This window comes from Dermacentor andersoni, chromosome 2, assembly GCF_023375885.2.
Source record: "Dermacentor andersoni chromosome 2, qqDerAnde1_hic_scaffold, whole genome shotgun sequence".
Lineage (NCBI taxonomy): Eukaryota > Metazoa > Arthropoda > Arachnida > Ixodida > Ixodidae > Dermacentor > Dermacentor andersoni.
In genome coordinates, this window is record NC_092815.1 from 110387041 (window position 1) to 110401448 (window position 14408).

Genomic DNA, 14408 nt, shown 5'->3' on the forward strand with positions numbered 1-14408 from the left:
CCTCATTGGCCGGCTTTTGTGTCTACCTCAGGATATCAGCGTGCTTATGACACGATTATTGTGTCGTGGACGGCCAATCACTGACGGCACTTACGTAAGTTAAGTTTGCTAAATACTGGCACGGAGGTCGTCGACATCGCAACGACAAGAGTTTTCTTTCTCTTTTATTTCTTTTTTCCTTAATTTGCGGGGTGGGGAAAGCAGGAATAAGATTACGTTCCCAGAAGCAGGCGCCGCCTGCCATGATTTCGATAAGTGTCCTGCGATAAGATTGCACCATCCGCGCGCTCCATAGAACCTAACAATCATACTCTGAAGGATAGCATTAAGCAAAGGAACGTACTAATGTATACCTATATATAGGTCACGCTATTATACATTCCACTTCTGCGTAATATTGCGTATGTGACAGCGTGTTGCCCTTCAAGACCTATATTAGCTTATTATCAGGGAGTACGATGATCATTAATGCGTAATCTGAAAGTAGAAATCCCGCTTTATCTAGTTTGTACTGCCGCGCCATGCCCTATCTGAACCAGTGCTCACGACGTAGTTTCGAAAGGGTCTCGACGCAGTCACATAAACTGCACGCCCACGCAGGCGGTGATCCAACCAGCCTGGAGCATCTGGACGGCATCGACATGTGGCGCCACCTGTCGGAGGACATTCCCTCTCCACGCAGCGACATCTTGTACAACATCGACCCCGTGAGCAACACGGCTGCGCTGCGACACGGTGACCACAAGCTCGTGCTGGGAACGGCTTCCGGTGGCAGGTATGCACACGCAAGACGAAGGTACGAGAGACCACAAAACAGACACGTCCGTCTGTTAATATAAAAGCATCGTGACCACATACCGCGAAGGTGCCGCGCCTAAGGCTGATTTTGCGAGCATCCGAATATAATTAAGGCACGCAGACCTGTCCCACGCGCTGCACACCAGCGCTGTCGATTGGCCGGCTCCGTCGCGCGCGAAGCTGTAACACTGTAGTCTGTTGCAAATGGGTCGCAAGCCCCAAGGGTAGCGTTGGCCTGGCGGCCTGGGGCACAGCTGGAAGCATCCGAAGGTCCTGGCAAAGGATGAGTCGACTGCTAACAGAACAACTTGTTTATTCTAGCATCGCAAAAGAGCGGCCGGTCAGGTCGACCGAAGTGGAGAAACGGGAGACCACGCTACTCGACTGAATAAATCGAAGCCTCTCTTGGCGTCCGGGGGCAGCTGCTTTTATACTCTCGGAGTCGAGGGCAAGAAGGAACGGCTCGGAAGAGGCGCACGTGACGGCGGCGCACGGACATGTTGTGACAAGTATCCGCCGGGCCGGCGCCGGTCAGACCTCCTCGCTTCACAGTTGGGGAGCTCCTCTCCCCGGCTGCCGCGCTTTGACAAGCGTGGGCACCAACACACACACACACACACACACACACACACACACACACACACACACACACACACACACACACACACACACACACACACACACACACACACACACACACACACACGCACACACGCACACACACACGCACACACACACGCACACACACGCACACGCACACTAAGACACGCGGCATTGAAACATGCCTGGACGCGCTCAGCAGGAGGCGTTGGGACAGCGCTGAACTGGCCAAAATGTCCTCCGCTGTGAACGAAGCCCCGGCGTCCGTTGCATCCGCGCCGGCTATACCACACATCGGAGGCAAAACGTAACAAGTCGAACAATAAATCACGCTAGAAGACTGCTAGATTTATTTGTAATTGGCGAGAAAAAAAATTACAGAGATCTTGAAGCGGTTAGTTAAATGCTCTACAACGCGCGTTTTCCAGCATAGCGACTATACGTGCCTGCTCGACAAGACGTAATACGCACGGAAACGCGCATAGACCCGCCGCCACGCTATGTATATAATCAGGATTCATGCGACCACGGATTACACTGCCTCCGAGATCGGCCCTCCATTATACCATCTCCGGAATAGGCTCAGTGTACTATACTGTACTGTTTCCAGAATCGGTCCGTTTTACTCGGCGATAACGTGACCGACCAGACGCCCCCAGGAAGAAGGCATAAAAATCTTCGTTAAAAAAAAAAAGAAAAAAAGAAGGAATTATGCCCTTAAGGTGCATACTTGTTACGGTGACGATATTTGCGTACCCATTGTGGTTTACTTGCATAATTGCGTGGTGAACAGTGTCGGTAACCGGCACATATGTGCAGACAGTACAGGTGGGGCTACAAGCCGATTCTTATATTCGAGTGTTTGTCCTGTGTGTGAGCCATTTGGTACGACAGCAGCATCACCAACAGCCACGGTCAGCAAGGTCCGGGAATTCCCAAAGAAACCTGCGCCTTAGAAAGGTGTATATAGGCTGTTAGCGGAAGAAGTAAAGATCAATGTTCCCATATACTGCGTCAGCGGGACATCCACAACGCGAGTGCTCGTCGCAGCTGAGTATTTTGCAATATTTATGTACGTATTTGGTTCCTTCGTGTATAGGAATGGGTATTGGGGGCGAGCTCCACCACGGGAAAAGCTAGCGCCACCGTCGGCGTGACGTGACATGAAGGATCACGTAGACACAGCGGCCGCGCCGGCTACTCCAGAAGCGCCGAAGCGAGCTGAAAACGAAAGTTTAAAGTCCCACTTGCGCCGCGGTTCTGATTAAGTGGTGAGGCTTTACCGCCTTGGGTGTCTGCTTGACAACATTTGCAAGTACTATAATAGGTAGGTGGCTGCCTTTGGAGGCGTGCAGCATGGTAGGCTACTCCTCGGTGCCGCAGTGCCGGACGCACGCAACGGAGCCCGGTTTCAGCCTTATTCACACGTAGCCACAGGGCAAGGAACTGCGTGAAGTTTGGTTGGCGAAACTTAGAACCTGCAGGCAGCCATCGGCTACAATTCGGGTATGCAGCAAGCACAGACGCGAGGAACATTTCTGCTACAGCGCCGAGACTGCGCGATGTTCGGTGAGAAGCAGAAAACGCGCACTGAGACGCTCGCCCGCGCCCGCTGCCCGGCTAATGTCATGACGGTTTGGTCTATGAACCTGTTGATGCTAGATACTGGCAAGTTCACTGGAACGCAAAGGGAGCGGTAAGACGCACATTAAAAAAAGGCACGGCATATGGTCATGTTTGTGTTATGAATTAATGCACTGGATTACGAGAAACAAACAGAGGGAAATCGCACGCTGAGAAGACCGATAAATATACAGTGCGACGCAACTTGAGAAATAATATTGAAATCTCCAAGAATTCAGAAGACAAAAGAAGATTGAATCGTCGCGACGGCACATCACAGTCGCCGTAGCTAGGCGTCGAAGTCTCTATAACGGAATTACTTATAAACAGTTCTGATAGCGTCCACGCAACAATGGTTGTTAGTGTACTGTCAAATTCTCATATGCTGCGGCCTAAAGCTCACGGCATGGTGCGACAATGCGCTCACAGCGAAAGCAAAACATTGTGCGCGGACATGCATGCAGACGCGCACTCGGTCGCTGCGAACCCGTGCGATTGCTGGATTGAGGCTCCATTCTGTTGTGCCCCATTTGGTTATACAGACAGCCCACTATAAAAACATATTACACATGGTTTACTCTCAGCGTTTGCCTACCTTTCATGCAAGAAACCAGTTCGGGAGACCATCGCGGCGACCGCGCGCAGTGGCGTTCACTGTACGTATTCGGTAAAGAGATAGCGTCTGTAAACAATTCCGTGCTTTCAGTTCGCCCAAGATTATTATATCATCAGTCAAAAAATTCCCTCGTTTTGAGAGTACCTACATAAATGTCCAGGATGGCTGCCGCGTGGTGTTCTTATTGAGCGCCGTAAGCGAAACCTATAGGAGGAGCGCGCCGCGTACTACGCAAGGGAGGCGCTTCCGACAGATGGCGACTCCGTAACTCCTCGCCGCCAATAGAAAAGGCTGACCTTTAGTTGTCTTTTGAATGCAGTGCATCGCAGATATATTGGTTTGTCAGACACTGTTTTTACATATATTACCTTACGAGAGGCTGGTACGGAAATTCATAGCTAGCCTCAACACCACTCTCTCACTTGCGTCATTTTTTAACACGTCATGTATCTTCTGTCGATAAGGTACTCACTTCCAGAAGTGCAATTTACCACTCTCACTCAAGCCCCTCTTTAGAAAGGCACGTCGTAAAGATATCAAAAAATATGGGCGAGGAGAAAGTGAAATGGGCCAAGGAGAGAGCGGTGTTTGGGACGTCAACCACTTAGACGATAAACGAGTTACCCTTAGATGGGAAAAATTGATTTTGTTATGGTCCTTAACGTACAATTCACAAACAGAACGACCAACAAAGTACTATGGGGCGATCGGTTAAACAAGGAAGACCCTGCAAATGGCCAGGGATAACGAAAGAGGCTATAAACAGCGTTAGTTTACCCTAAATATGTGCATGCAGGACGTTTACCTTCGTCTATTAACGCGCCTGCAATATAGCCTCTGTTCTAAATTAATTTGCGTTGTTTCATAAGCACTCTCCTGATTCACGTTTCATCTCTTTCATTTATTTTTTTCCTCGCCTAATTTCTTCCACGAACGGTAACAAGACATGCGCCATATTTTTCTCAAAAAAAGAAAAAGGAAAGAAAATAAAGAAAGAAAAGAGAGGAAAGCTTGGAGTCGGCCTTTGCTGCGTTCCGACGTCGCGGGAAAATGTCGATCTTTAAAAGAGCCTATCATCAGAAGAAAAAAAAAAGAAATATTACGAAAGTTCTCTTTACACTCAAGTACGGGCGACGTCTTCGTGCAGGTACGACGAACGCACTCCGATTCCCGGCAGTCCGAGGCCCGACGAAGACCTGGACGAACTGGCGTCGCGCTCCAAGGCCGCCGGTGCCCTGCGCCTGCTCTACAACAACGCCAGCCGCACCGGAACGACCACCGCCCAGTGGCGCCAGGAGGCTGCGTTACAGTGCGACGACACGAGCGAATCTTCCAACTTCGTGAGCGGCGCGCCGCCTTACCTGTTCGACTTGAGCAAGGACCCTTGTGAACTGCACAACCTCGCAGATACCGAGGCTGAGGTAAGCACACAGAGCAGGTAAACTCGTCGTCATTGCAAGAGATGAATGGTTTCGATCTCCTGTGACATGGTCAGTCGTTATCATTTCGTAATGTTTCCAGAGTCGAAGGGAGAAGAACCTTCGCTTGTAAGTTGTTGGTGTATACAACAGTGCGCATGACTCTAACAAGGCTAAAGCTTCCGATTCACCTCGACTTGGTCCTTCAGTGCGGCTGGGCCAGTGACCGCAACATTACCAAATCTAAAGCAACTGTCGATGCATAATCGTATATCTTTTGAACTTGCGACAAAGAGCCCGCCGATTTTAATTACGCGGTTGTCAATAAACCGGATCTCAAGCAAGCGAATGCTGCGAATAGTCGATCTGTTTCGAGAGCGTAGGCAGGTCCAAGGTTGCCACGAACTCCCCTATTGCATATATTCGCAGGTCGCAGAGCACGGTACCACTGCACCTTGCATCGAGTAACGTTCCTCTTTCGCCATCGTCTAATAATCATGGTTGCCTGATTATGTAATTGCAGCCGTTCAGAAGATCTACAGTATAATTGGTAGCTTTCCTTGCATTACAGTGTTGCCAACCATCTACTGCACCTTTTTAAATGTAAATCGCGACATAGTAGGACTAAAAAAAAAAGAAAGAAATGTGTGCAACTTCGTTGCGGTGTACAGATTGGCGGTTCCTGGCAATGAGAGGATCGGTCTTCAGCAGCCGCTTCCCCCGCTCAACCCTTTCTTCCCGAATTTGTCCCCTTGAGAGATGGCAACCCTTCTTGTATACCGTAGTATATGTTACACAAGGGGAGACCAACTTACGTGGGTCAGACCTGTAGATCGCGTTCAAAGCAGCCAGCGATGCCTAGTCCGTTCTTTTTTAAATGCCGCAAGAATTAAGGGCTGAGAGGGGCCCTCGATGCGCGCAGGCTGGCAGCCGAAGCGTTTTTCTCACAGCTTCCTTTTTTTTTCTCCTCTACGCAGCTGCTGGCGTCGATGAAGCGAAAGCTGGAAGAGTACGAAGCAACGGCCATGGCGCCGAGGCTGAGACCGGTCGACCCGAACGCCTTCCCCGAATTGCACAGCGGCGTGTGGGCTCCCTGGCAATAACGGCGCTACATATAACGGCGCAGACGTCTACCCTATATATACGTTCTCGTCTAGGGTGGTTGTGCCGCCTTCTCCGTCCCGAGGAGTGCAGTCGCTTTGGTGGTGTTTGCATTCAGTTGAAACCCCAGTGATTTTACCTCAGGATCCGCCGACGCGGTTCCTTCAGCTAATTCATTCATTTCACGTCGGTGTCACCAACCTTTAATCATTCAACAATTTGCATCGCCGGATAAATCAGAGTCGCGATGGTTGTCAACATTCACGCTTTCATTGCAATCAATCACTGATCGATCAACCAGTCAATCGATTCCGGAGGCAGAATATAATAAATACGCTGTATGACAGAGGACGTCCCATATGGCATTGGTATGAAATCCAGGCGCTTCATACCAAGCCTTACGAGCTGACATTGATGTGTTTCTGCGTTATGTTGCTACAGATCGGTACCCAATGCGTAAAGCTGTGACTGTAACAGTTCCTTCGCGGCATCACATATTTGCAGCGGCTGACTAACGCAATCGGAAAAGACAACGCCTTTTTCTGGATGTATACCTGCTTGCCTGCCACTCTGTCAGCTACAGTTCGGCAAGAACATGACTGTAACTAGCAAATTTACAACAACGACGACGACGACGACGAAAAAATAATAAAGTAATCGCAAACCAAATCGAAAGGCTATACGCATTCGTATAGGACATGGCTATATAACATGCCGGGGTGCTCCCAACGCGTACGCGGTCGTTATGTAAAACACACGAAAGCGACTGTACTCCCTCCGTCTGTGTCCCGTGCTCGTCGCCAGTCGTCGAAAGATTAACTATAGTATTACCTTCCTGTGTGAAATCCTCGCTGCCATCGCAGCCCGTATGCCTTTAGTCCAGTGTACGATTGCATCAGGTGGTGGATGTGCTTTCTTGAGTATTAAACGCATACATTTTCCTCTACCGTGCGACTCGTGTGGAATTTACAATTGTGCAGCAGTCCTCGTTACACGCCGCGCAGAAGACTAGCGCCAGAAGCAGAAGCAACACTTCGGCACCAAGAAACGAGGTTGCGTATTTAAATATATATTTTTAGATTCTTACTTAGATCTAGAAGCATGAGAATGTATATAGGCTGCGCCACAGCCGGCTATACCAAAATCCCAAGTTCGTTACTGAAGAAAACAGAAAGGAAGAGGAAGAAGAAAATATTTAAAATAAGCACTATACACACATGAACAGAACTAAGCTCACAAAGATTATTTCGTCAAAGGGCACCAGCACCGAAAGCACAGTCAAGTAGCTATATAGGACGGTCGCTTATTACACGAGAGTGAAAGATTCCACACAAGTATCTTCATATATACACATAAGGACAACACCACCGCGAGATCAGATCGTTGAAAAATAACCACAGTGTATAAGACAAAACAGTAATGCCATTTATAGGCACTCTATAGGACTATTTTCTACAAAAAAAAAAAAAAATCGCGAATGGCACTTTCAGCTTACCTATTTGCTTATCAGGGCATGACCACGGTCCAAGCACTTGGCTCACAGTGAGAGGACATCTGTCAGGGGTGTTCGAACAGTCACGCAGGCCAATCATCTGTTGGTCATATTAAGTGCATTCTACGATAATATGCTCCACTGAGCGTCGGAATTCTCACAGTAACTACAATGTGGGGACGTTCGTCTTTTGATGCGACACAAGAAGCGAGGCGTGTAGGTTACGTCTAAGCGTAAATGATGGAGGATAGTGATAAACGTACGGTCAATATTTTGGTTCGGTGAAAACAGCAAGAATGGGTCATATAATGGAGCTCACGGTGCAGCCAAGTGTAAACAACAACAACAACAACAACAACAAGTAGTTGGGAATTACGGCGCGAAGCCGTATGTTTGTACTGCGGATCTGACGCTGATTTATTTCCCCAGCACATGATGTAATGTCCCCCGTAATCCAGCAATGTTTGATCGCGATCCGACTTTTAATATCGTTTCAATCGTCTCGGAAGCTTTCATTGCGCACGCTTTTTTGTGCAGGCCTTTTCCAGGCGCGAAAAGTGATTCTTGTAGTACAAGCAGTTTCGCTGCAAAGCGGACAGCCCTGCCACACAATGTACTACACCCAAAAAGTGCTCATTGCAATTCATTTTCTCTACTTTCTTTTGTGTCAGCTTCACCACAGTTTATATAACTATGCGGCGGTGCATGCTTTACAGAAAAAATACGTGCTCCGCGATAGGCGAATGTGCGGGACGGCGCACTCGGACGACGAGCGCTTCAATGCATGAAATTTTGCGCACGTCAGAGGCAACAAAACGTCTTAAACCACGAGACAATAGTAGTACGACTCGTGATGCACCAGCCACGGCTCGAATTATGTGCAGTGCGAAAAAAGACGAGAATTTCTTCGAAGGATGACGCTTACGCAAGATGACATATTTCTGGGGAAAAAAGAAGTTTTGCAGCGAGTGGTAGTTTATGCAATATTATCAGTTTTTATTTTCTTTATGGTGGGAAAATGGATACGCGCACAATACTGGGCGCACACTGAAAGAAGAAAATGAAATCCTCAACAGGCAAGGCTTTGAATCTGCAGAGGTTCATCCATGTGAGAGAGAAGCGTTCTGCCGTGATGCCAATCCCGCTTTTATTGTTTTTTTTTATTTATGAACTAAGTCCTGCAACACGAAAAGCGCCACATAACTTAGTAGAGTTAACTACGGCATAGCCTTCGAAATCTCCTGCGCGGAGCCGTTCCCCATACCAGATCTCGGAAGCCGATGTATGCTGTTATAAATCGCGCGGCGCTCGCTAGAAGTCACCGTGATGCCATATAGATCACACGGAGATCCTTCATACGCTCGCACATGCCCTGTCTGAGCGTGGATTCCTACGAAGGCTCTCTATTAGGTCACACGGACGATTAGGTAGAAAGGCGCTGGAACCACACCTCGCCGTCGTCGCCAAGATTTTAGTGATGGTTCTTTAGAAATTGATATGTCCAGTTAATGGACCACGATAAAAGACTAAGAGATTACAATTATGGGGCACAAACTTAGCCAATGCGTGGGGCAATAAATGCGAGAAGCAGCTAGATGGCTATTCGCCGAGATCTGGGGTAAGTCTATTTTATTCCACAAGCGCTGTGGCCGTCGAAACCGCAACGGAAATACGAAAACGTAAGTCAAGCGGTGCTTTTGTTTCGACGAGAAATCCTGTATTAGCCGTCGCTCAAGTCTTCATTCAAAACGCGTGGCAGAGAGTTCCCGTAGCACTTTACCGACACCTCAGTTCCCATGCGCGTTTCCTTTGCTCCATCGGTCGTCCGTGCCAAGAGAAATGAAGTCCACACTTCTACAGCGCGCACAGGAGATGCTATACGGTCCCGAGGTAACAATACGTTTCAACGGCGTCTACGAAAGAATGCACGAGGACTTGACGCACACGACGCGCTCACTTCCGAAACCATCGCGGAGGAGTCCGACGTGACCTTCAGCTGGCAAAGTATCGGATGGCCGCCGTGATGACGAGGCTGACCAGCAGCAAGGTGCCGGTGAAGGCGATGCGGATGACGAGCCGAGGCGAGCGCTCTTCGACGACGGCGACCGGGCGACGACGCGTCGTCGGTTTGCGCGTCCACAGCGGAATTAGCGACGTGTTGTTCATGTCCGCAACGATGCAAATGCGTGCTGAGGATTTTTCACAAAGGTGGTGGTGGTTGCCTCACAAAGGTCTCGGAACGAACCAGCCGAAGTACGTAGCTCGAACTTCTTCCTTTTCTTCTGCCCTCACGCGATCGATCGTGCTGGTTATTTGTTTTTATTATCGTTAAGCGAAAAAAAAAATTGTATATTTGCAAGGTCGGCTGTTTAAGTATCCTAAATACACAACTCGGGAAATAAATAAATTGAAAACAAGATTAGAATGACAATTCAAATGCTACACACAATAACGCGTCAAAAGCAAACCCAGTAGTGTGCTTAAGTCACGTCCAAACTTGCACATACCCTTAATAACGGAAATTTATAACATGGAACCGGCATTTAAGCATACGAGCTTGCACTTGAACGTGATAATCAAGAGGAATGCACAACACGTAACCGACATTCTACGAGGCAGTCCATGAGATCGCTGTCAACTAAGAAGTCGCAAAGGGAGCTGCCGACATGTCGGCACGACCACAATGCAAGCGCTTCATAGCTATTACGCCTGGGCAGTGTGACGAAACGCAGACAAAAGAAGAGAGACGGTATAACTGATGACAACGACGACGACGACGATGATGATAATGATGATTATGATCCCTTGTATAATCGAACAAATCCACTGTGGGGGTTAGGCCACGAACTGGGTGGTGACATGACTAAAGAAGAATAGAACGTTATCGAAGATGTGAAAGAAACCGATAATAAATTAAAGTAAATAGTGTGTAAAAACGTAGTCAGCGTTGCATAAACAGGTAGAGTCACAAGAAACTAATATTAATAATACCTAAAGTAAATGGATAGTACATTCGTCTCTCTTCTTTTGTCTGTGTTTCGTCGCGCTGCGTGCCCAGACATAACTATGAATTCGCACCAACTTGCTCGCTTTTGAGTCATTTTGTTTTGCAAGCGATTTGCTCACTGATAAAGGGCGTTTTGCAAGAAGATATAAAAACTGTCACGCAGCGAACCCGCTGTTGGCCATATCAGGGCCGTTATGCGAGAATTATGAATATCAGGACCATTATATATGCTCTACTGGAGCACAGACCACCGGTGGGACAGCGTGTCGAATGTGTGGTAAATATTTTAGTTCGGTGACAATTGCAGGCGCGGGCATGAATCCGGCGGCTACAGCCAGGAGCACGCATTTTACAGCCGCGCCCAGACATGAACATTGAGAAGTAATAGCTATGTCATGTCACACCCACGGTGCTAATTAGGACATGTACACGATGCGGCTCCGCCGCTTGCTTACGAGGGTTGGTTTCGAGCTGGCAGCGCAATGTTGTGAGACGAATTTTCAATTGACGGGCGGGACAGAAAATTATTATCCCCAATAGATAAACAGCTGGTGAACGCCTGAGGATATACTAGACCTGGCAGTTTTGTCGAATCTTGAAAAAGATGGCACTTTCCAAACCTGTACCCGCAGTGACGTAAGCCGAAGCCGGCAGAACGGATTGGCCGTCAAGGCTATTCTTCTTGTGTGATGCACTTCTTGCGAAAGCACTTTGGCCTACGTACGACTTGGTCAATATTTCCTCGTCTCACCGCGCTACTTTAGTGGCTGGTCTTGCAGTTGAACATGGTTGTGGGTTCGGCTTCATCCCGCGGAGGCCGATTTCCAAGGGGGACGGACGGACGCTTGTGTACCGGGTACTTCGGTGCTCTTTGAAGAACCCCAAGTGATCAAAATAAATTCGGTGGCCTCCGCTAAAGCGTCTGCCAGTGAAATTTATTTTACAGCCTACGAAGACAGGGAGACCGACATGCACTTCTTACCGTTTAGATTAATTACACTGCAGCCCTCCCCCTCCATTTCTTTTTTTTTGTTCTCACTATAACTGAGAACTTTGACACCGTGACACTAAACATTGAAGGAGTCAGGACCGTTAGTTACCGTACGAAAAAGATGAAAAGCCAATCGCCAGTCCCGCCTCTTTCTTCGACTTTCTGTTCATATATATATATATATATATATATATATATATATATATATATATATATATATATATATATATATATATATATATATATATATATATATATATATATATATGAGATACGAAAGGCAGGGAGGTTAACCGGAAGAGATAGATATAGCCAGTATGTTACCCTACGCTGGGGAACGGGTATGAGGCGACTTACATTAATCTCCCCTTAAAGTGGTAAAGGTTCATTCTCCTTTTCGCTAAGTGTGCTGTGAAACCGGAAAATTAAAAATTCGAAGACAAAGAGTTAAACAAGATAACTAGAGAGAGAGAGAGATACGCGCACGCGAACAACGTGTACAGTTCCATTTAGTCTTTGCGTGACTGAGTTTGTTTCTTTTGCATGCATGCTGCGCACATTTTCTGCAAGCAAGCGATCTTTGTCGAAGTATTCAAAGTGCACCTCCGTTGCGGACCCAGTAGCGACATCGCCTCTGTTCATCAGTAGGTTGGCGAACCGTCTACGAGAGAGAAAGAACCGCAGGTCGAAGGAATCTCTGTCGCTTGTGAATTGTGACGTCGCCTGCCAGCAGACAATTATAAGCAGCGGATACGTTGTTCGCACGGGGTCAGTGGAGGGAGCTATGGGCGTCACTTGCCGATGCCAAAGTTCTGTGCACTGTACACACCGCGTGCTCTGTATGCGCCGGTCGCGTATGCAGGTCCGTCGAGTCGAACACTGACACATAACGGGCACAAGTGTTCTTACGGCAAAGCTACAATTCAGTCTTCTCTGTGCAGACGACGCATTGGAGCAATCTATTGAGCGATCACGGGGCAGCTGAAGGCATCGAGAGTGTACGTGCCGAGAGGCGTGAGAACGCTGCAGGCTGCTGGAGCAGGCCAGCGTTTTGCCATTGACACGCACGTACTACGTCAGAGCACATATTTAGCCCGCTATCGTTTTTTTTTCGTTTTTTTTTTCAGCCTAACTCTGGAATTTGGATTTACTTTCGTAGTTGAGCTCAGGGCTGCGCCAAGGCACGGAAGCCAGCTAAGTTGAAGGACGTCTCATACATATCAGGTTGAGTGCTGGGGCGCGGAGGCGGAAATGCAGGCAGAACACAGAAAGACAACCAAATAGCTGTATTGAATACACGAAGGCAAGACTACATTCCGATTCACTTAAAACCAGGGCAGCTACACTGACTTACAATGTGCGGTGAAACAGCCTGCAACATTTCCGCGTATATATAGGCGCGGAAATGTTGCACCCTCCATATCAGCATGCAGTGAAGCGAAGGGCTCGTCTCGGCCAACCAGTAACGAAAATCGGCTGCGTGTCCCAGAGATAGAAGTGCTCGGCCATTATGCGCCATATTAACGCTTCCTTGACGCTTGCATTCAGTCGCCGTCGCAAGGAGGGCGATCAGATGAGTCCTTGCCGGAGCCCTCAGCATTTTCCAGTTATTTTTCCCGGTTGGCTGAAGCACGGAGTTGGTAAGATAATGCTGCATTGTGCGTGGTTAGGTTGGTCTGCAGTTCTTCCTTTCAATTGTTTCTGTTGTTTAAGTATGCAAATTTTGTATCTCCTTGTCCCAGCGCCGTGTCTCCACTGACTTCCCTTGTAACAGGGACTACGACTGAGGTCGCTTTGTTTTAGTCAACTAGCTTTAAACACAGTGTCCTGAAAGTGTACGAGCTGAAGTGTATCTAGATGAGTAACATTTAATCATTCAATTGTTATCAGGGTTGCAGCGTCACAGCATGCACATGATGTTTCATGTGGTGCCTTTCAACTAACTCTAACTGATCTGAAGCGTTTAGAAACACACCTGAAACGAGCATCGCTTGAAATTTTAGAGCAAAGCTGTTAATGCGACTATAGAAGTGCTCGAAAACACGGTGTGCTGGGAGGACTATATATACTCCGTTCCATACTCATTATTTAACAACTTTTTGTGCGCAAACAGACAGGGACAAAGAAGAGGGCAACACAAGGACGAGAGCTTTCTAACAACTGGTTTTATTTTCGAAGAACTTCCTGCTTAAATACCAACAGATCTGCGCGATCTAGTCAAACAGAGCACGCCTATAGCACATATAACTCTTGAGATAAAATGTCGTGGACCAAAGCCACCCGGTCAACATAAAAACATCAAGGCGCATGTAACGAGTACTTACGATAAAAATACGTTATAGATGTGATGACAACAGCGAATTTTCTTTATCCAGCAATGAAACACAAGAATGGCTGATGCATCTTTCCTTTTGTTTTTCAGTCCAGTGCGCTTCCACAATTTCTCTCGCGGTTTGATTCTTATGCCTATACAAAATTACAGTGCCGCTAAGACACGGTGAGCAATCGTGTTCATTGAAAAACAAAAGGAAAAATGGATCGGCCATCCTTCCGTTTCATTGCTGGATAAAGAAAATTCACTGTTGTCATCACACCTATAACGTATTTTTATCGTAAGTGCTTGTTACATGCGCCTTGATGTTTTTATGTTGACCGGGTGGCTTTGGTCCACGGCATTTTATCTCAAGAGGTATATGAGCTATAGGCGTGCTCTGTTTGACTAGATCGCGCAGATATGTTGGTATTTAAGCAGGAAGTTCTTC

General features: G+C 47.6%; 1 protein-coding gene across 1 annotated transcript in view; it reads left to right on the forward strand.

Annotated features, from left to right (window-relative positions):
- Positions 1-7103, forward strand: part of LOC126541221 (arylsulfatase B-like) — a 28773-nt gene extending 21670 nt beyond the window's left edge. The window contains exons 9-11 of the mRNA XM_055076635.1: positions 601-775; positions 4785-5058; positions 6033-7103. Of these exons, the coding sequence (XP_054932610.1) occupies positions 601-775; positions 4785-5058; positions 6033-6158 (575 nt within the window). The 3' untranslated portion in view covers positions 6159-7103. The remainder of the gene's footprint in view (positions 1-600; positions 776-4784; positions 5059-6032) is intronic.
- Positions 7104-14408: the final 7305 nt, after the last annotated feature.